At 41.6% G+C, this 18,269-nt stretch overlaps 1 protein-coding gene across 1 annotated transcript; it reads right to left on the minus strand.

The window, feature by feature from the left end:
• Nucleotides 1-1,284: 1,284 nt before the first annotated feature.
• On the minus strand, nucleotides 1,285-17,567 carry LOC137346067 (erythroid membrane-associated protein-like). The gene is made up of 6 exons (XM_068009351.1): nucleotides 17,099-17,567; nucleotides 16,042-16,320; nucleotides 15,175-15,303; nucleotides 10,140-10,166; nucleotides 9,688-9,714; nucleotides 1,285-1,899 (listed from the first exon to the last, which is right to left on the minus strand). The coding sequence occupies exons 1-6, from the start codon at nucleotides 17,157-17,159 to the stop codon at nucleotides 1,379-1,381; spliced, it is 1,044 nt and encodes a 347-aa protein (XP_067865452.1). The 5' UTR covers nucleotides 17,160-17,567; the 3' UTR covers nucleotides 1,285-1,378.
• Nucleotides 17,568-18,269: the final 702 nt, after the last annotated feature.

An 18,269-nucleotide genomic window follows, 5' to 3' on the forward strand; every position in this document is an offset into this window, starting at 1 on the left:
AATCAAGGAAAGTGAGGAATCACCATTATAAGGAGTCATAACTCACTGTGCTGATTCAAGCCAAATCCATTACTTTAAAATTATTCCAGATTAAACAGGGTTAAAAAGACCCAAAGATATCACTGGGACACAAACAACTGAAACAGTTTGTCTCCTCTAATCTTATCAAAATGCTTCATCGCTTCTGTCTGAACTCTCCCTAACCTTCTGTGTTCCAGTGAATGGGTTCCCAGTTTCTCCAGTAGTTCCTCACAATGAAACTTCATCTCTGAAATCCTCGATGAATTTCTTCTCCAGGGCCATATTATCTTCTCCAAAGTAAGGTATCGAAAACTGGATACAGTATGCTAACTGTGGCCAAGCCAATGATTTGTATTGGTTCAGAATTCCTTTGTCCTTTTAATACTCCTGATTATAAAACTCAGGATCCCATTTTACTACTTTGCTTTTTTAAAAAATCGGCTTTATTAACTTTTGCTTCACTTGAAATTTGGAGAATTTATGATCCCTAATGTATTGAAACTGTCCATCTCAAACATTCGTACGAATTTCAATTGAAAATGTAGACAGACTAAGAGGAGGTCAATTCACAGACAGGGAAACACTTTCAGTATGAGAGACTGAAGCATCTCTCCAAGTGTTGGAGGTGAAACAAATATTAATAATTTCATGAAATACTTTCAACGATGGTGGAGTTGATTGAGTAGGTATCTTTCAAAGCCAGCTAGATCCCATCTGGGACAAGAACCTTGAGCTTGGAAAACCACATCCTGACTGATAGGACATCCAGAGATGTGCAAACTGCTCAATCCAGGCACCTCAGAGGGAGACTGATGTTTGGACTTTCAATGCAGATAAGGCAACAACAAATTTCTATGCTTGTAAATATTTCTAATGACAATTAGAATGGCGGCGCAGTGGTTAGCACCGCAGCCTCACAGCTCCAGCGACCCAGGTTCAATTCTGGGTACTGCCTGTGCGGAGTTTGCAAGTTCTCCCTGTGACTGCGTTGGTTTTCGCCGGGTGCTCCGGTTTCCTCCCACAGCCAAAGACTTGCAGATGGATAGGTAAATTGGCCATTATAAATTGCCCCTAGTATAGGTAGGTGTTAGGGGAATTGTTGAGATGTAGTAGGAATATGGGATTAATGAAGAATTTGTAAAAATGGGTGGTTGATGGTCGGCACAGACTCGGTGGGCCGAAGGGCTTGTTTCAGTGCTGTATCTCTAAATAAAAATTTTTAAAAATAAAATAATTATAAAACCTCAACGAGTGAAACGTATCTCTACAAACAACACAATGAGTTTAATACAAAAAATAAACTGAATATAAATGTCAATGGCTCATTACATTCGCCTACAAAGATACTTTGTGGTCTCTAATGTTCAAGAGGACAGATTCTCAGTGGTGCTGAGTTTCTACCACCTTGGTTCAATCCAGGACTGAACAAAGGATACAGGTTCCCACTGATATCATGAAATTTGTGGAGAAGAGACTCGTTGTCAGCATTGTAAAATGACAATGTTTTCCCCTTACAGTCCAGGAAAACTCCAATCTTCTTTGGTGTCTGTCTCAGGCTCAGGTGGCAGGTTTTTAAACTTGAACTGATAGCTTTGTACTCCTTCTCATCTTTCCGCAACACAGGCCAGTTCTCATTGCGGGCGGAAGTGTCAGCTGTGTTGTTCACATTGATGGCAATGCCGATATCCCAGGCAGTCTTCTCCCCCACCTCCACTTCCCAGTAATGTTTACCTGAGGTAAATGCGTCGGAACCCAGAACACATGGATAATCAAACCTTTCCTCAGTGTTGTGAGGTGTCTCTCGGTGCGTCACACTGGTCTTATCCTCAGACACTGTTAACTCAGGATGCGCTGTTTGAGGATTCATGGTCACTGAAACTAAATAAAACATTACATTTTATTGGCAGATTGATTCGATGAGGTGAATTTTCACTTTTACTGGCGGTTGGAAAACAGGCCAGTGGCTGGTTTTACACGCAGTCCAATATTCATTTCCACTGACTTCTGATACCGAGGGTCTCTCCTGCCCTGGGCTTCCCTGACCTTTTCCTGACCCCTACCTGCCTTGACCACTGTACGTTTACTTTATCCGAGGGATGATCCCTGGGCAGCTCAGCTGCAGGCTCCTGCTGCCCAATTTTAGCAGCTGGGGAGCCAACTTCTTGCTAACATCCTGTCTTTTGGTTGGGAGCTCGCCGAGCCTGCATGCTGCCAAATGGGCACATTTCTCACCTTGTTGGGAGTGAAATTTCACTCTGTATAAATATTCTGATCAAATGGAGGATTTCCGATCAGTAGTATTACTTGTGAAATAGTAAACTCACTATCATTCAGCATATTTCTAATTTCATTACAGATACTGAGCAGATGAAATTTTCTGATGTCAATATTCCAGCTGAATATCTTCACTACTGATGGCTGAGTGTATTCAGAGTTAGTGAAGTTGAATATTCGCAACTTAATGAGTATCCAGTCATTAAACATCTCCATCTCTCACTGAGCACAGCATCTTCCCCCTCTATTTCCCACTCAGCTCATCAAACTCTAAGCAGCCAGTTACACGACAGACATAGAGCGATGGACTGACAGACAATTAAAACGGTTAGGTTCCACATAGTGGGATACCACCAGCTTGTGGGGTTTGTTTCTCTTGTGACTTTGCATTCAATTTACAATCGGCAGTTTGCTTCCAGTTTCACTTTCTCTTGATGGCTCCTTAACCTGACCTGTAGGAAACAATGAAAGCATCTCCAAGTATCTCCCTTGGAGATACTAGTGCAGGGATTCAACTTAACACCTGATGTAAAACTGGAATTAGGGACAGGGATAGGTACCAACATGTTACACCACAGACATTTGACAAAATTATTAATTCAGACACGGACATGGGGACAACTAATCTGTAAATGAAGTGTATAGCCAAGCATTGGTTTATCACTTCTTTCTATAAAAAGACTATTCAAAAATTAAATCTAGTATTTTATTTCCTGAACAATGTGTGTACAACACCAAACAAAGCCTGAATGAGTAAAACATAATTTAGGTTGTCATGTTCTCAGTTTTAGTTAGACATTCCGTTACGTTGTGAAAAGGAATAGAGGACGGAGAACTGAATAAAACAAATTCCTTAATCAGTTCAGAGTCCCCAGTCTAGAATCAAACATGTTGGAGTTGCAGGACAAAGGCAAACAGAACCCATGGGGCCTGTCTAAGAACTTGCATTGTATTACTTCAGGTTTGCAAGTAACATGGCCTTATTAGTCTTTGATATGCACTGCTTTGGTCAATCAGATCACTTGAATGTAATAATCTGTCTACTAATTCCAATTTATGGAACGAAAAGTAATTTTTATTCAATTTATAAACAAAACCAGAACAGAAAAGTAATATCCAAAACAACAAACTCAATATTAATTACCAACATACACAAAATGGGACAAAATGTTTTGCCAAATATGGAAGTGTTGAAACCTGAATTATCCATTTATAGTTAGAGAATGGCCCAGCAAATTCTATTCTGTAATAGGTACCTCAAGATAATAAATGTTCACTTCTCATCTCTTGCTTCAATTGCTCCTGCATTCTCTCTTTCAGGATAAAACCAACTGTAAACATTCATCAACCTCGACTTAAATAACAAATAATTTTCAAATTAGCTCAAAACCTCTCATAGATCTTAACAAAATACTTCATTAAGTATATTCATAACCACATCCAAAACAAATTCAACATCATTGACTAACAATGCACATAAAAGTGGGACAAAAATGTTACTATTTCCTCAGCAAACTCTCATTTATTAGTTACATTAAGTTTGAATCTGATCTTTCAATGGACTGAGTCCCATTGATCTTGGGTTCTATGATCCAGAGGAAATCTCAGTCCTGATTAAAAATGAGCCAAAGAAAACCAACTCAAAGCTGAGGAGCCCTTCTCAATATAAATAAGTGTCAAAAGGGTTCCCAATCATCTACAAAGAATGAAGTATATTTATTCGAAGTTGATATGGTTTTGCAGTGGTGAAAAATAATCTGTATACTTGAAGACTACATAATGTGCAGGATTTCCTTTGTGCAATGAAGTTCCTAAAACATATCCCAAAATTGTCATTTGGTAGTACAGAAGTTAAGTATTACTGAATTTCGAGACATGTTGTTAAAGCTTTGTCTTGCACTCATCCGGACAATCCGCAAGACTAACAATGTAAGGGAAAACAACAACTTTATACTGTATGAGAAGTGAGTGCTGATTGGTTGGCAAGTGAACTCTGATTGGTAGAAGCATTTCCATGGAGAATGCACCAGTTTACGTTGACTGCCAAGCTTTGTTTGAAATTTAAACAAGGCAGCTTGACTCTGGTCAAGGCATTGCCCTGAGGAATGAACCAGTGAATAGCTGTCACGTATTTTGTTTAGCTGAAACAGGTGCAATGTTTGAACGCGCTCTTTGTCTCTGCAAAGAACAGGGCCCTGTGTATTAATATATGTAGCCTCCAGTATGCGCAAATGCGCCACACTGTGAGCCCTACTGACAATCTTAAATTGGTTGTCAGCGTAATTCTTAGCACACTGGGGATTATTTAGCAAATGTTGTTCTATTGTGGAATCACATCTAATGTTGGACACTGTATTTTGAGTTTTGCAAGCACAGTCTGGTTGAGTATGGTGTGTACTTGCCCGTTACAAACAGCGGAAGGGACATGTTACGATCCGCAAGTCTTTGGGTCGTACGGTCTATATACCTAGCATCACACTGACATTGGAATTCATATATCACATTACTGATTTGTGTGATAGGCAGGACATATTTATAATTATTAATTATGTTATTATTCCTAAGAAACAGCTCTAATTTAAAACATCATTTAAAACCCGTTAACCGTTGGTTTTTGAGTGTGTGTGTACGTGTACGCATGAGGTTTAGGAGGAATAAGAAGTTATAAAGTCTTTTAGACATAGATTTATCTCAATATTGTTTCAGATTTAGTTTATTAAATAGTTAATTTGTTGTTTAAAGAAACCTGCTTTTGTTTAATAAAATAGTTACTTTCGGCTTTTTCCCGGTGGGTGGGGAACTTTACTAATATGCTGTGACCGGTGGAGTAGTGGGACTGAATTAACAGTGCATTATTCCCGCCTTGGTTGCAACACTGTCCACTATCTACAAGGCACAAGTCAGGAATGTGATAGAACATTCTCCACTTGCCTGGATGGATACAGTTCCAACAACACTCTAGAAACTCGAAACCATCCAGGACAAAGCAGCCTGCTCGAATTAGTGCCCCATTCACCACCTGAAACATTCACTCCCCGCACCACCGGCACACAGTGGCAGCATGTGTACCATCCACAAGATGCACTGCAGCAATGCACCAAGGCTCCTTAGATAGCACCTGCCAAACCAGTGACCTCTTCCACCACAAGGGCAAAAATGCTTGGGAACACCGTGGCTTGCAAGTTCCCCTCCAAGCTACACACCATCCTGACTTGGAACTACATCACCGTTCCCTTCACTGTCGCTGGGTCAAAATGCTGGAACTCCCTTTCTAACAGCACTATGGGTGTACCTACCCCACATGGACTGCAGTGGTTCAAGAAGGCAGCTCACCAGCACCTTCTCAAGGGCAATTAGGGATGGGCAATAAATGCTGGCCTGGCCAGTGACGCCCATATCCCATGAATGAATAAAAAAAAAGGCGAGAGTGCTCTGGATTTACTCTGGCAAGGCTTGTGGGATGCGAATACAGCAAGAGAATGGGACTGACTGGATTGTTTTATCGAGATTCAACATAGACTTGATGGGCTGAATGCCTCCTTCTGTGCAGTAAATGACTTAGAAAATTTTCCAGATTCTTTTGAAGTTACCGGGCAGTCTGTGAGCAGAGTGGCTGACCTGGTTGAAGTTGATGCAGCCCGCAAACTGTCGGGTTTCTAGCCTTGGATTAGAGCAAGATTCGGGAGTACTCCCCATTCAGCAGCTCTCAATGGCCCAGGACTCAACCTGGAGCCGAATGATTCAGAAAAGCTCACAGTAACTAAAGGTCACAAAACCAGTGGGAACGAGCCATCATATCCAGATCAACACACAGTCTGGGCTGAGGCTGATCAGTGGATTTTGTCTCAATGAACAGCTAATGCTTTCTGATGGGCAGGTTTGTGATGCAGATTGGGGGCTTGATTTTTTTTTATATTAGTTCATGGGATGTGGGCGTCGCTGGCTAGGCCAGCATTTATTGCCCATCCCTAATTGCCCTTGAGAAAGTGGTGATGGTGAAATGCCTTCTTGAACTGCTGCAGTCCTTGGGGTATAGGTACACCAACAGTGCTGCTGAGAAGGGAGTTCCAGGATTTTGACCCAGTGACAGTGAAGGAACGGTGATATAGTCCAAGTCGGGATGGTGTGTGGCTTGGAGGGGAACTTGCAGGTGGTGGTGTTCCCATGCATCTGCTGCCCTTGCCCTTCTAGGTGGTAGAGATCAAGGGTTTGGAAGGTGCTGTCTAAGGAGCTTTGGTGAGCTGCTCTAGATCATCTGTATTTATATGGAGACTGGCCAATGAACAGCTACCATTAGCATTGGAAGGGGCACCTATACCAGTCTGAATTGAAGCTGTCTACATAAGAACATAAGAAGTAGGAGCAGGAGTAGGCCATTCAGCCCCTCAAGCCTGCCCTGCCATTCGATAAGATTATGGCTGATCTGTCCCAGGCCTCAACTCCTCTTTCGGGACTACTACGCATAACCCTCGACTCACTGAGATTTCAAAAATCTATCTGCCACCTCCTTAAATATACTTAGTGACCTAGCCTCCACAACTCTCGGGGGGCAGAGAATTCCAGACATTCACTACTCTCTGAGAAGAAATTCCTTTGTATCTCAGTTTAAAATGTGTAACCCTTTATTCTGTAACTATGTGAAAACATATTCTCAACATCTATCCCGTCAAGCCTCCTCAGAATCTTATATGTTTCAATAAGATCACGTCTCATTCTTCTAAACTCCAATGAATAAAGACTTAACCTGTTTAGCCATTCTTGATAAGACGACCCCTTGATCCCAGGCATCAGCCTAGTGAACCTTTTCTGAACTGCCTCCAATGCTAGTATATCCTTTCTTAAATACGGGGACCAAAACTGTATGCAGTACTCCAGGTGTGGCCTCAACAACATCCTGTACAGTTGTAATAAGTCTTCCCTGTTTTTAATCTCTAACCCCCTAGCAATAAAGGCCAAAATTCCATTTGCCTTCCTAGTTACTTTCTGCACCTGCATGCTAACCTTTTGTGTTTCATGTACAAGAACACCCAGATCCCTCTGTACTGCATTAAAATAAAAGCAAAATACTGCAGATGCTGGAAATCTGAAATAAAAACAAGAAATGCTGGAAATGCTCAGCAGGTCTGGCAGCATCTGTGGAGAGAGAAGCAGAGTTAACGTTTCAGATCAGTGACCCTTCATCAGAACTGGCAAATATTAGAAATGTAAAAGGTTTTAAGTCAGTAAAGTGGGGGTGGGGCAAGAGATAACAAAAGAGAAGGGGTTGATAGGACAAGGTCACAGAGAATAATTGACCAGAAGGTCATGGAGCAAAGGCAAATGGTATGTTAATGGTCTGATGAAAGGCAAAACATTAGTACAGTCTTTAGTTAGTTAGTCCCTCTGTACTGCAGTATTTTGTAGTCTTTCTCCATCTAAATAATCTGCCTTTTTCTTCTGCCTACCAAAGTGGATAACCTCACACTTTCCATCTGCCAAGTTTCTGCCTGCTCACTGAACCTATCTATATCCTTTTGCAGATTCTTTGTGTCCTCATCACAACATGCCTTCCCACCTTTTTCCATATAGTCAGCAAATTTTGATACACTACACTCTGTCCCTTCCTCCAAGTCATGAATATAGGCAGTAAATAGTCGAGGCCCCAGGACTGATACTTGTGGCACCCCAGGATTTCCAAGCTGAAAAAGACCCATTAATCCCATTTCCTGCACCTCTACCCTCACCCCTTCCCCTCCCTCCCAGAACCGCGACAGAGTTCCACTTGTCCTTACTTTCCACCCCATCAGCCTCCATATCCAAAGGATCATCTTCTGCCATCTCCAGTGTGATGCCACTCCCAAATGCATCTTCCCCTCCATTCCCCTGTCAGCATTCTGAAGGGATCGTTCCCTCCATGACACCCTGGTCCACTCCTCCATTACCCCCACCACCTTGTCCCCTTCCCACGACACCTTGCCCTGCAAGTGCAAGAGGTGTAACACCTGCCCATTTACCTTCTCTCTCCTCACTATCCAAGGCCCCAAACACTCCTTTCATGTGAAGCAGCGATTTACTTGTCCTTCTTTCAATGTAGTATACTGTATTCGCTGCTCACAATGTGGTCTCCTCTACATTGGGGAGACCAAATGGAGACTTGGTGACAACTTTGCAGAATACTTCCACTCAGTCCAAAAGCATGACCCCGAGCTTCCGGTTGCTGGCCATTTCAACACACCCCACTGCTCTCATCTGTGTCCTGGGATTGCTGCAGTGTTCCAGTGAACATCAACGCAAACTCGAGGAACAACATCTCATTTACTGATTAGGCATGCTAAAGCCTAAAGCCTCAAGTTCAATAATTTCAGAGCATGACAGGTCCCCCATTTTACTTTTATCTTTAGTTATTTTTTTGTTTTTTCTGTTATTGATTGTGTTTATTTTATTTTAGTTTGTTCCAACTGTGCCTACCCACCTTTTTTCATGTTTGTGCTTGTGGCTGTTCAGTTTTTATTCCATTAACACCCTATCTGTACTAATGCTTTGTCTTTCAGCACACCATTAACATATTGTTTGCCTTTACTCCATGACCTTCTGGTCAGCTATTCTGTGACCTTTTCCTATCAATACCTTTTCTTTTGTTATCTCTTTCCCCACCCCTGCTTTACTTGCTTAAAATCTTTTATATTTCTTATTTCTGCCAGTTCTGAAGAAGAACTGACCTGAAACATTAACTCTGTTTCTCTCTCCACAGATGCTGCCAGACCTGCTGAGTTTTTTCAGCACTTTCTGTTTTTATTTGAGACTAAGAGGAGGTTTGCTAGAGGTATTGAAAATCATGAAGGATTTAGGTGGAGTAAATAAAGAGAGACTTTGCAATGGCTGAAGGGGTGATAACCGGATGATTTAAGGTGATTGGTAAAAGAATCAGAAGTAACACAAGGGAAACCTTTTCAAGCAGTAAGTGGCTCAGATTTAGAACGTGCTGCCTGATTGGATGCTGGATACAGATTCAGTATTAGCCTTCAAAAGGGAATTGGATAAATACTTGCATGGCAATAATGAAAAAGCGCTGGAGTAGGATCAACTGGATTGATCTTTGAAACAGCCTGCACAGACCCGATGGGCCGAATGGCCTCCTTCAGTGGTGTACTATTGTATTACTTTCCTGGGTTATTCCTTTCTTGTACTTACAAGCAAATAGTTTATAATTCACTCTCTTTTCTTCATTGGTGGACTAATATTCATCCCACTTTCAGAGCTGCCTTTCCTGTCCACACATCACTGTTCTGGAACAAAATCCATTTCCTTCAGAGCTGTTGTTTACACATTATTCACAAAGGATAACTGACAGTTTGTCAACATTAACATAACACTGGTTAGTGGCCAAAGATTAATGAGAGTGGATTATTTTACCTGCATAGTTTTTAATCCTTCTCCATTCTAGAAATGTAAAAATCAATTGGTTATTTTCTGAACTGAAAGAATAATGACACAGACATTCACAATAATTGCAATGTTTTGGTTCATTAGTTGCTTACGACAGGAGTGAAATAAGAAGTTCCTGATTAAATTGGGTGTGTCTAAAACACAAACACTATTGTCAGAAGAAACTGTGGTGAGGTGGATGGTAACAGAGGAAAAAACTGTGGCAGGAACTACTTATTTAGAGACAGATGATGGGGTGGAGACCATTAAAAATGATCAAAGAAAGAAAGTGTCTGGTAAAATAAAGTGTTTATAATGGGGTTGCACAGAATGACCAGAAGTGTAAACATTCTTCACAAGAGAGTAAATGACGGTTAATCAAATGGCGTGCTTAATAATTTATTGAAATGTACAATGACAACTTTAAAAAAAAAACTCACCTGATCTTTTAATTTTTGTCTTCATCTCTATTTAAAAAAAAAGACAATTTAGAATTACATGTCAATTGAATAATATTTACTGGCAGTATTTATTTACCAATGTGGTGTGGACACTGGAGTGTCTCTATTTCTAGATCCTAACGTTAACTGAATCATCTTTAGCAGATAATATATATTATGGGTGACATAATGTGAATTTTCAGGCACAGATACTGGTCACGTATTTTACCAAATGCTGAGTGATGTAATCAAAGAGAAAAAGACAATGCATTTTTAAGAGAATTTTCTTGGTTCCATTTCTGCTTTTCTTTTTACAATTGAGAAAGCTGTGTGATGGATCAAAGTGCATTAGTGCAAAGCACCAGGAAGGCTGAATCAGTCATAGAAAATCACGAAAAAATGGTTCAGGGACAGTATGCTGTGGGTTTCAATGCTGGAAGTGAGGAGGCAATGGAAAAGAATGAGATAAATCAGAGACGGTGCAATGAGTCTTGCTTGTCAAAGATGCAGGATGAGAAGTAGTGTGTAGGACAGCATGTGTTCAGCTAAACAAAAAATTTCAGAGCAGCACAGAATATAGTATTCCTGATAAAGAGAGACAGAGAGATACACGACAGAAGAGACCGGGCTGAATATCAGACTTTCTCTTCAGACTTTGTTTTATTCGTTCATGGGATGTGGGTGTCGCTGGCCGGGCCAGCATTTATTGCCCATCCCTAATTGCCCTTGAGAAGGTGGTGGTGAGCTGCCTTCTTGAACCACTGCAGTCCATGTGGGGTAGGTACACCCACAGTGCTGCTACGAAGCGAGTTCCAGGATTTTGACCCAGCGACAGTGAAGAACGGTGAAATTGTTCCAAGTGAAAATGGTGTGCGATTCGGTGGGGAACTTGCGGTGGTGGTGATCCCATGCATTTGCTGCCCTTGTCCTCCTGGTTTATAGAGGTCATGGGCTTGGAAGGTGCTGTTTGAGGAGCCTTGGTACGTTGCTGCAGTGCATTTTGTAGATGATACACACTGCTGCCACTGTGCGTCAGTGGTGGAGGGAGTGAATGTTTATGAATGGGGTGCCAATCAAGCGGGCTGATTTGTCCTGAATGGTGTGGAGCTTCTTCAGTGTTGGGGCTGCACCCATCCAGGCAAGTGGAGAGTATTCCATCACACTTCTCACTTGTGCCTTGTAGATGGTGGACAGGCTTTGGGGAGTCAGGAAGTGAGTTACTCAGCGCAGGATTCCCAGCCTCTGACCTGTTCTTGTTGCCACGGTATTTATATGGCTACTCCAGTTCAGTTTCTGGTCAACGGTAATCCCTAGGATGTTGATAATGGGGGGATTCAGCGATCGTAGTTTCTCTCTTGTTGGAGACGGTCATTGCCTGGCACTTGTGTGACGCAAATGTTGCCACTTATCAGACCAAGCCTGGATATTGTCCAGGTGTTGCTGCATTTCTACACAGACTGCTTCAGTATCTGAGGAGTCGCGAATGGTGCTGAACATTGTGCAGTCTCGGGTCAGAAGATTCACAGATGGGAGCAGTGCTCAAATCTTGAACAAATTAGGATATGCAGAGAGTTCAGACTTATTTAAGGGAAAAGTTTACTGTGAAAGGGCCAACTTCAGGAATGGAGATGTTCGAGTTTCACTGGAGATCACTGAGACCAACAACATCAACAGATAGAGGAGGAGCAAGAGTGAAACCATCAAAGGGAATAGGCAGGAATTTACACTGGACATGGAGAATTGAAAGAAATTGGATTTGTTAATGAAAGCTGGTCAAGAAGTAATGATCCAACCATTTTATAGAGAGGAATGGAGGAGTTTGAGTTAAGGACACATGGTGTAAAAGAAGTTGATGTATATCGAGTGAAATAAGGAATGGAGTTAGTTGGATGATGGTTGGAGGAGAGCCATGTGGCAGAGGGAGTGGAGCCTTGAGGAACCCTCGAGTTAATGGAGAGAGTCAAAGAGGCGTCTTCAACCACTGGATAGGAAGGGGAAACTGCGCAAGGTGATGAGAGACCACATACTGCTGGTTTGTCCAGACCTGCCTGGTGCTAGAACTAGTAAAGGTTTTAGAGATGTTTACAGCAGTAACAAATGAATCATCAAAGCATTCAGGAGCAGGAATCTGGAGATGTTTAACAAGGCAAGGTCATAGATGAAAAACCACAGTCCAATCATGGATTAGATCAGGATTTAGGAGATCAAGTGTGCATGAGTCAACTGCAGGTTCTGTAACTTTAGAAAGCTCTGATGTGAGTGCAATGTATTGGTAGTTGGAAAATGGATTGGATAGCCTGATGATTATAGTCCTGGATTAGCGACTGAGAGGCAGGGTTCAAATTCCACATGATAAACTGAAGTGAATTAATCTGGAAATTTGTGGGTCGCACCAGGAAATGGACCAGAAGATCTGTCTCAATGTTATAAAAGACGAACTACTTCAGTGAGTCCTTCAGGGAAGGGAAAGCTGCTGTCCCTACTGTACTCATCACTCCAATCCCACACTAGGGGGTTGTCTCTCAAAGGAACAAGAGTTGATTATTTAGCTGCTGCAGCCTGTTCTACTCTTCTCCAAGATCATGGCTGATTTGTGACCTAACTCCCTTTGCACCACTTAATATCTTTGGTTAACAAAATTCCATCAATCTCAGATTTCACATCTAACATTTGGTTGAGCATTAATTGCCATTTGTGGAAGAGAGTTCCAAACTTCTACCACTCTGTGTGTGTATAAGTATTTCCTAATTTCACTCCTGAACGGTCTGCCTCTCATATCCAGACTGAACCTTCATCTTAGATTTCTCAACCAGTGGAATTATTCTCTATCTACTCTATCTATTCATCTTGATATTGTGAACAGTTGATAAAATCATCGCTGCATTTCTAATCTCTCCTCATAGCTTACCCCATGGAGTCCAGGTATCATTCCAGTAAATCTACACTGCACTGCACTCCCTCTAAGGCCAGTATATCATTCCTAAGAACTGTTCACAGTAATTCCAGGTGTGGTCTAACCAGGACTTTGTACAGCTGAAGCATGACTTCTGCCCTCTTTTATTCTATTCCTCTTGACACTTTCAGGGCAAGCAGGGCTGGGCTTACATTCCAAGAACAAATTAAGGGAGAAAGAAAGGCAGGCTGGGAGTAAGGGACAACTGAAAATGTTGATTTGGTGAAGAACCAACATTAGAAGAGAGGCAAAGAGTAAGACAACAAGATCACCTTTTCCTTTAACAGAGGAAGGGACACCTTGTTGGAAAATGTGACTGTGCAAGAATCAGGTGAGGAAAATTCAGAATCACCACTTCTATAAGTACAGGGAGATGTGGGGCCCAGGGAATTCTACGGTAGCAAGATTACACAGTTAGAGATGAGGACAGGAAAAGTATTTGAAAAAGATTCTACTGAAAGGACGCAGCAGCCCAGGGTACAGAAACACAGCTGATTGTTAGACATACATCCAATGAAATACCAGACACCAAAGCCGCTAAGACAGATGTTTTTCTTTCATGTTATTCCAGATTTTTTGGGTTTATTTGACTGTAAGTGATTCAATAATCAAAGAATTGAAATTCACTGTGGAATGAATATTCACTGTCTCCTTCACCTTCAATGTTAAAGTTTAGTAATGAAGGAAGGTGCATTGCTGAAATCACATTGAGAATGTCTCTCATTAAAAACACCAGGAAAAGGAACAGAAGATCTGTCACAATGTTAATAAAGACCAACTACTTCAGTGAGTCCTTCAGGGAAGGGAAAGCTGCTGTCTCTACTGTACTCATCACTCCAGTCCCACACTAGGGGGTTAGCTCTCAAAAGGAACAAGAGTTGATTATTTAGCTGCCCCAACCTGTTCTACTCTTCTACAAAACTCCCAAACTCTTCAATGATCTCAGCTTCTAAATCTCTCAAAGATCACTGATCTGCATATTTGTAGAAACATGAACTAAATTGAGGGTAATGAGCACTGAAATGAGAATGAAAAATCCCAGAATCTCATGCAATAAAAACACAATCTGACTGATTCAGTCACCAAAGATCTGCCTGAAAACTCTAAGCTTTACCTAAAGAGAAACATTGAAATAGTTACAGCTCCTTGTGGGAAAGTGGTGGTGTAGGGGTAATGTCACTGGACTAGTAATCCAGAGACCCATGCCAATGGTTTGGGCACATGGGTTCGAATCTCACCACAGCAGATAGTGAAATTTGAATTCAATTAATAAGCTGGAATTGCAGGCTAGTCTAATGGTGACCATGAAACCATTGTTGATTGTTGTAAAAAACCTATCTGGTTCACTACTGTTCTTTAAGGAAGGAAATCTGCTGTCCTTACCTGGTCTGGCCTACATGTGATTCCAGACCCACAGCAATGTGGCTGACTCTTAACTGCCCTCTGAAATTCGGTATGGGCAAAAAATGCTGGCCTTGCCAGTGACACCCACTTCCCATGAAAGAATAAAATATAAAAACAGCAATTTGTCAAGAGGGGAGTATTTATAGTTTGAACTGCTGGGAATTTTGTTTGCATTGCACTGTTCCAGGGCTAACCAAATGTTTTACCTTTGAAGATTTATGGAACACAGAAGCCTCAGGAGCTGCACAGACTTGTTAAATCCACATCCCCATGAATTCCCATAGATCTCAAGTTGCTGATACTAACCGTTTTAGTGTTCTGATTTAGGGTTCAGTACCAGTGAGGCAACGGTGCCAAGAACACCCCTGTTCAAACCTCCAGGCCCACAAACAGGTCAAACCAGACAAGGACAAATAAGAATGACTTGTCTGAACTTTGGGGACTGAATTACCAGGGCTGGGATGTGGGGTATAGGCTGGAATTCCCTGAAGATCTCTTCACCAGCTGTTTCCTTTGTTACACCCCTCACAGACTGATGTTACATTTTCAAAATTGTACTCACAGTTTGATACATTAGATCATCAGTAAATTCAAGTACATTTTGCCTCAAATCTCATTAATTTTTTTTACCATAAAGAACTTGGGATGTTCAAAGTTGAGCAGTTAGCATGTTCTTACCTTGGAACAATTTCCTCTTCTTAAAGAATAACATGGTAATTGCTATAATAGTGATCAAGGTGATGATACAAATGATGAGGAATGCAATTTGCCAGCTTGACAAACTTTTTTCCTTGGGGAAAAGCTCACCTGAAAATTAACACACCACTGTATAAACATCAAGGTAACATAGAAAATGTAAGACCCATTGGCTTTTGTTGCTGAATACTTAACAGAAATAATGTAACATTTAAGATTCGTTGACTAATTTCTATTTCCGTGCACTTACCTGAAGATATAGAAATAGAACCTGATCCTGCAATTCTCTCAATTATAACATTTGAGAAGCGTTCTCATGGAAAACACCATTCAATATCAACCAGTGAGAGTTAAGCCCATTTACAGTGGTGTAGTGGTAATGTCACTGAACTGGTAATCTAGGGGCCCAAGATAGTGCCCTGGGGACACGAGTTCAAATCCCACCACGGCAGCTGGTGGAATTTAAATTCAGTTAATTAATAAAATCTGGAATTGAAAGCAAGTCTCAGTAATGATGCTATGAAACTATCGATTGTTATAAAAACCCATCTACTTCACCAATGTCCTGTCATTCAGGGAAGGAAATCTGCCTTCCTTACCTGGGCTGGTCTACATGTGACTCTTTACTGCCCTCTGAAATGGCCTAGCAAGCCACTCAGTCATTGAGAGCATTTAGGCTTGGACAATAAAAACTGGCCTTGTCAGCGATGCCCACATCCCATGAAATAAAAAACAGATAGATGACTAACAGTCCTGGTCATCTGTCTATGGATTTACCCTCACTCTAAATCTTTTCACATGTAAAAACAGCACACTGCACTAAATATATTAATCAGCATGTTTGCTGACCTGATAGTTGAATCACAGCCTCTCCCTCAGTTTTCATTCCTTCACTGTGGACAAGGCAGGTATATTTATTTGTTGTCTCCTTCGCTATGTCGATGTAACTGAGGACAGTGAACATGCCCTTTGGATCAGTTTGCTGAGAATTGGATGAAGTCCGTTTATTTCCATTTCCATCTTTCCACGCTATTTGAAGATTGGAGGACAAGCTACTGGTTTTACAGAGGAGGCAGATGTTTCTGCCCTGAAACCCGACCATGCGAATAACAGGTTGGCTGGCAAAGGCTGAAATATAAATTTTACAATAAATAAATTCCATAACACAAAATGTCTCTCAGTAATGATCTGAGGATGTATTTATCCTGCAACTTCTTGCCTAAACTACTATTCTGTCAGTGTGTTCACTGGCCATTGCCATTTGACCTTTTTTGAGTGTGGAAGGCAAGAGGAAGAATGTTAACACTAGCGACAGGAACAAAGTTTTCAAATTTGGTCAGATAGTTTGTAGAGGAAGGTTCCCAGCTTCAGACAGCACTGTGTCCTGCACCAGCCTTCTCTTACCCTAATTATTGACAATTTCAGAGGAGATTTCTGCTGTTGAGCTGATACGTCCGAGAGAGAGCTCTTACAGTTGGCAGACAAAGAAACAGAGTTTCATTTATCAGTCTACATTTCAACCTGGGGATTAGAGGAAACAGATTTGCAAATACACAGGATCTTAAACTCAGACTATTCCATAGTGTTTTACTTTGAAGCTAATGAAATACTTTTCTGAAATTGAGTCACTGTTGTAATGTGGGCACAGAAAGATCCCACTACCAGCAATGTGATAGTGGCCTGATCATCTGTCTCAGTAATGCTGATTGAGGAATAATGACCAACACTGTAATTACCTGACGTTTTACATCATTGAGACAAACTTCTCCAGGTTCTCAGTGAAAAATCTTTTCATTATGTAACAATATAAACCAGTCATCAGTGAAGCGATTGTTTAATAACACAATCTGCACTTACTTTATATTAATAATTATATCAAAACACAGCAATATTAGAGATTCCTCACCAGACACTGGGCCACAAACAATGAACAGACCAAGAAGGAGAGTTCCACAATCCATTTTCATCACAAGAGCTGGATCAAATCTGACTGTGACCCAAGATGCTGAAATGTGGAATCAGGAGGTTGTTTGATATAAACATAAAGTTCAGGTGTTCACAAAGTCACACATGGTTCACTGAACTGTGGATTCCGATTTCCCGGGTTAACCCGTATCCAATGCAGATTGAAGAAGCGGGCGCTTTTCTGAAAGAAGCCGGGACCGAGCGGATCCAGACCAACTTACTGTGGAAAGTCCTGGGACTGGGTTCACTTCAACCGGAGCAGACTGGAAATGTTGTGGGAATTAAAAAGGAGTGAAAGACTGGGTGCTGGAGCCGAGATCCAGAGACCTACCGGGGGAGAGAAAGACCAAGGATGGTCCGGGAATCCGGATTTGCTCCGATTCAGCGCCGCGCCCACAGGAAGTGGTACAAAGTGAAAGTAACTTTTACTCGGAACAATTTGGTAAATGGGCGGATTGAACCTGTTTACAATCTGCCAGCCATCGTCTTGTTATTATTCAAGTGAAATGTCTGGTGCTAAGTTTACTTGACCATTAATTGCAGCCATGGCTCAAATTTCTCTGACCTCTCAGTTCCAACGTGGTGGATCCAAGACTCACTGCAAACAACTGAGCGCAAAATGTCGGCTGACATTTGATTGTAGTTTTGACGAAGTGCTACTCAGTAAATTCCCGTTTGTTATCTCTTGTCCCAGCCCTGCTTTACTTGCTAAAAACCTTTCACATTTCTAATATTTGCCAGTTCTGAAGAAGGGTCACTGACCTGAAACGTTAACTCTGCTTCTCTCTCCACAGATGCTGCCACACCTGCTGAATATGTCCAGCATTCTTGCTATAACTGGTAGATCAAAGCAGATTATCTGGTCATTTATTTCACTGGTTCTCAAACTGGTACCAGGATCTGCAGACACTCTCCAGCGTGTCTGCAATGCAGCACTAGCATTACTGGTGGGTGCTCCTGCTCTCTCTGGGCTCCTGCCAAGGATAGACAGACTGCAATGAGGAGCTGGCATATCTCACTGATAACTTGGCTTCCTAAAGCAATATTTAAACACTCTTTTGATGAGTAGGGTCCGTGATTTCTGATCCATTTTAAATGGGTCCCCTCAAGTT

The sequence above is a fragment of the Heterodontus francisci genome, chromosome 29 (assembly GCF_036365525.1).
Source record: "Heterodontus francisci isolate sHetFra1 chromosome 29, sHetFra1.hap1, whole genome shotgun sequence".
NCBI lineage: Eukaryota > Metazoa > Chordata > Chondrichthyes > Heterodontiformes > Heterodontidae > Heterodontus > Heterodontus francisci.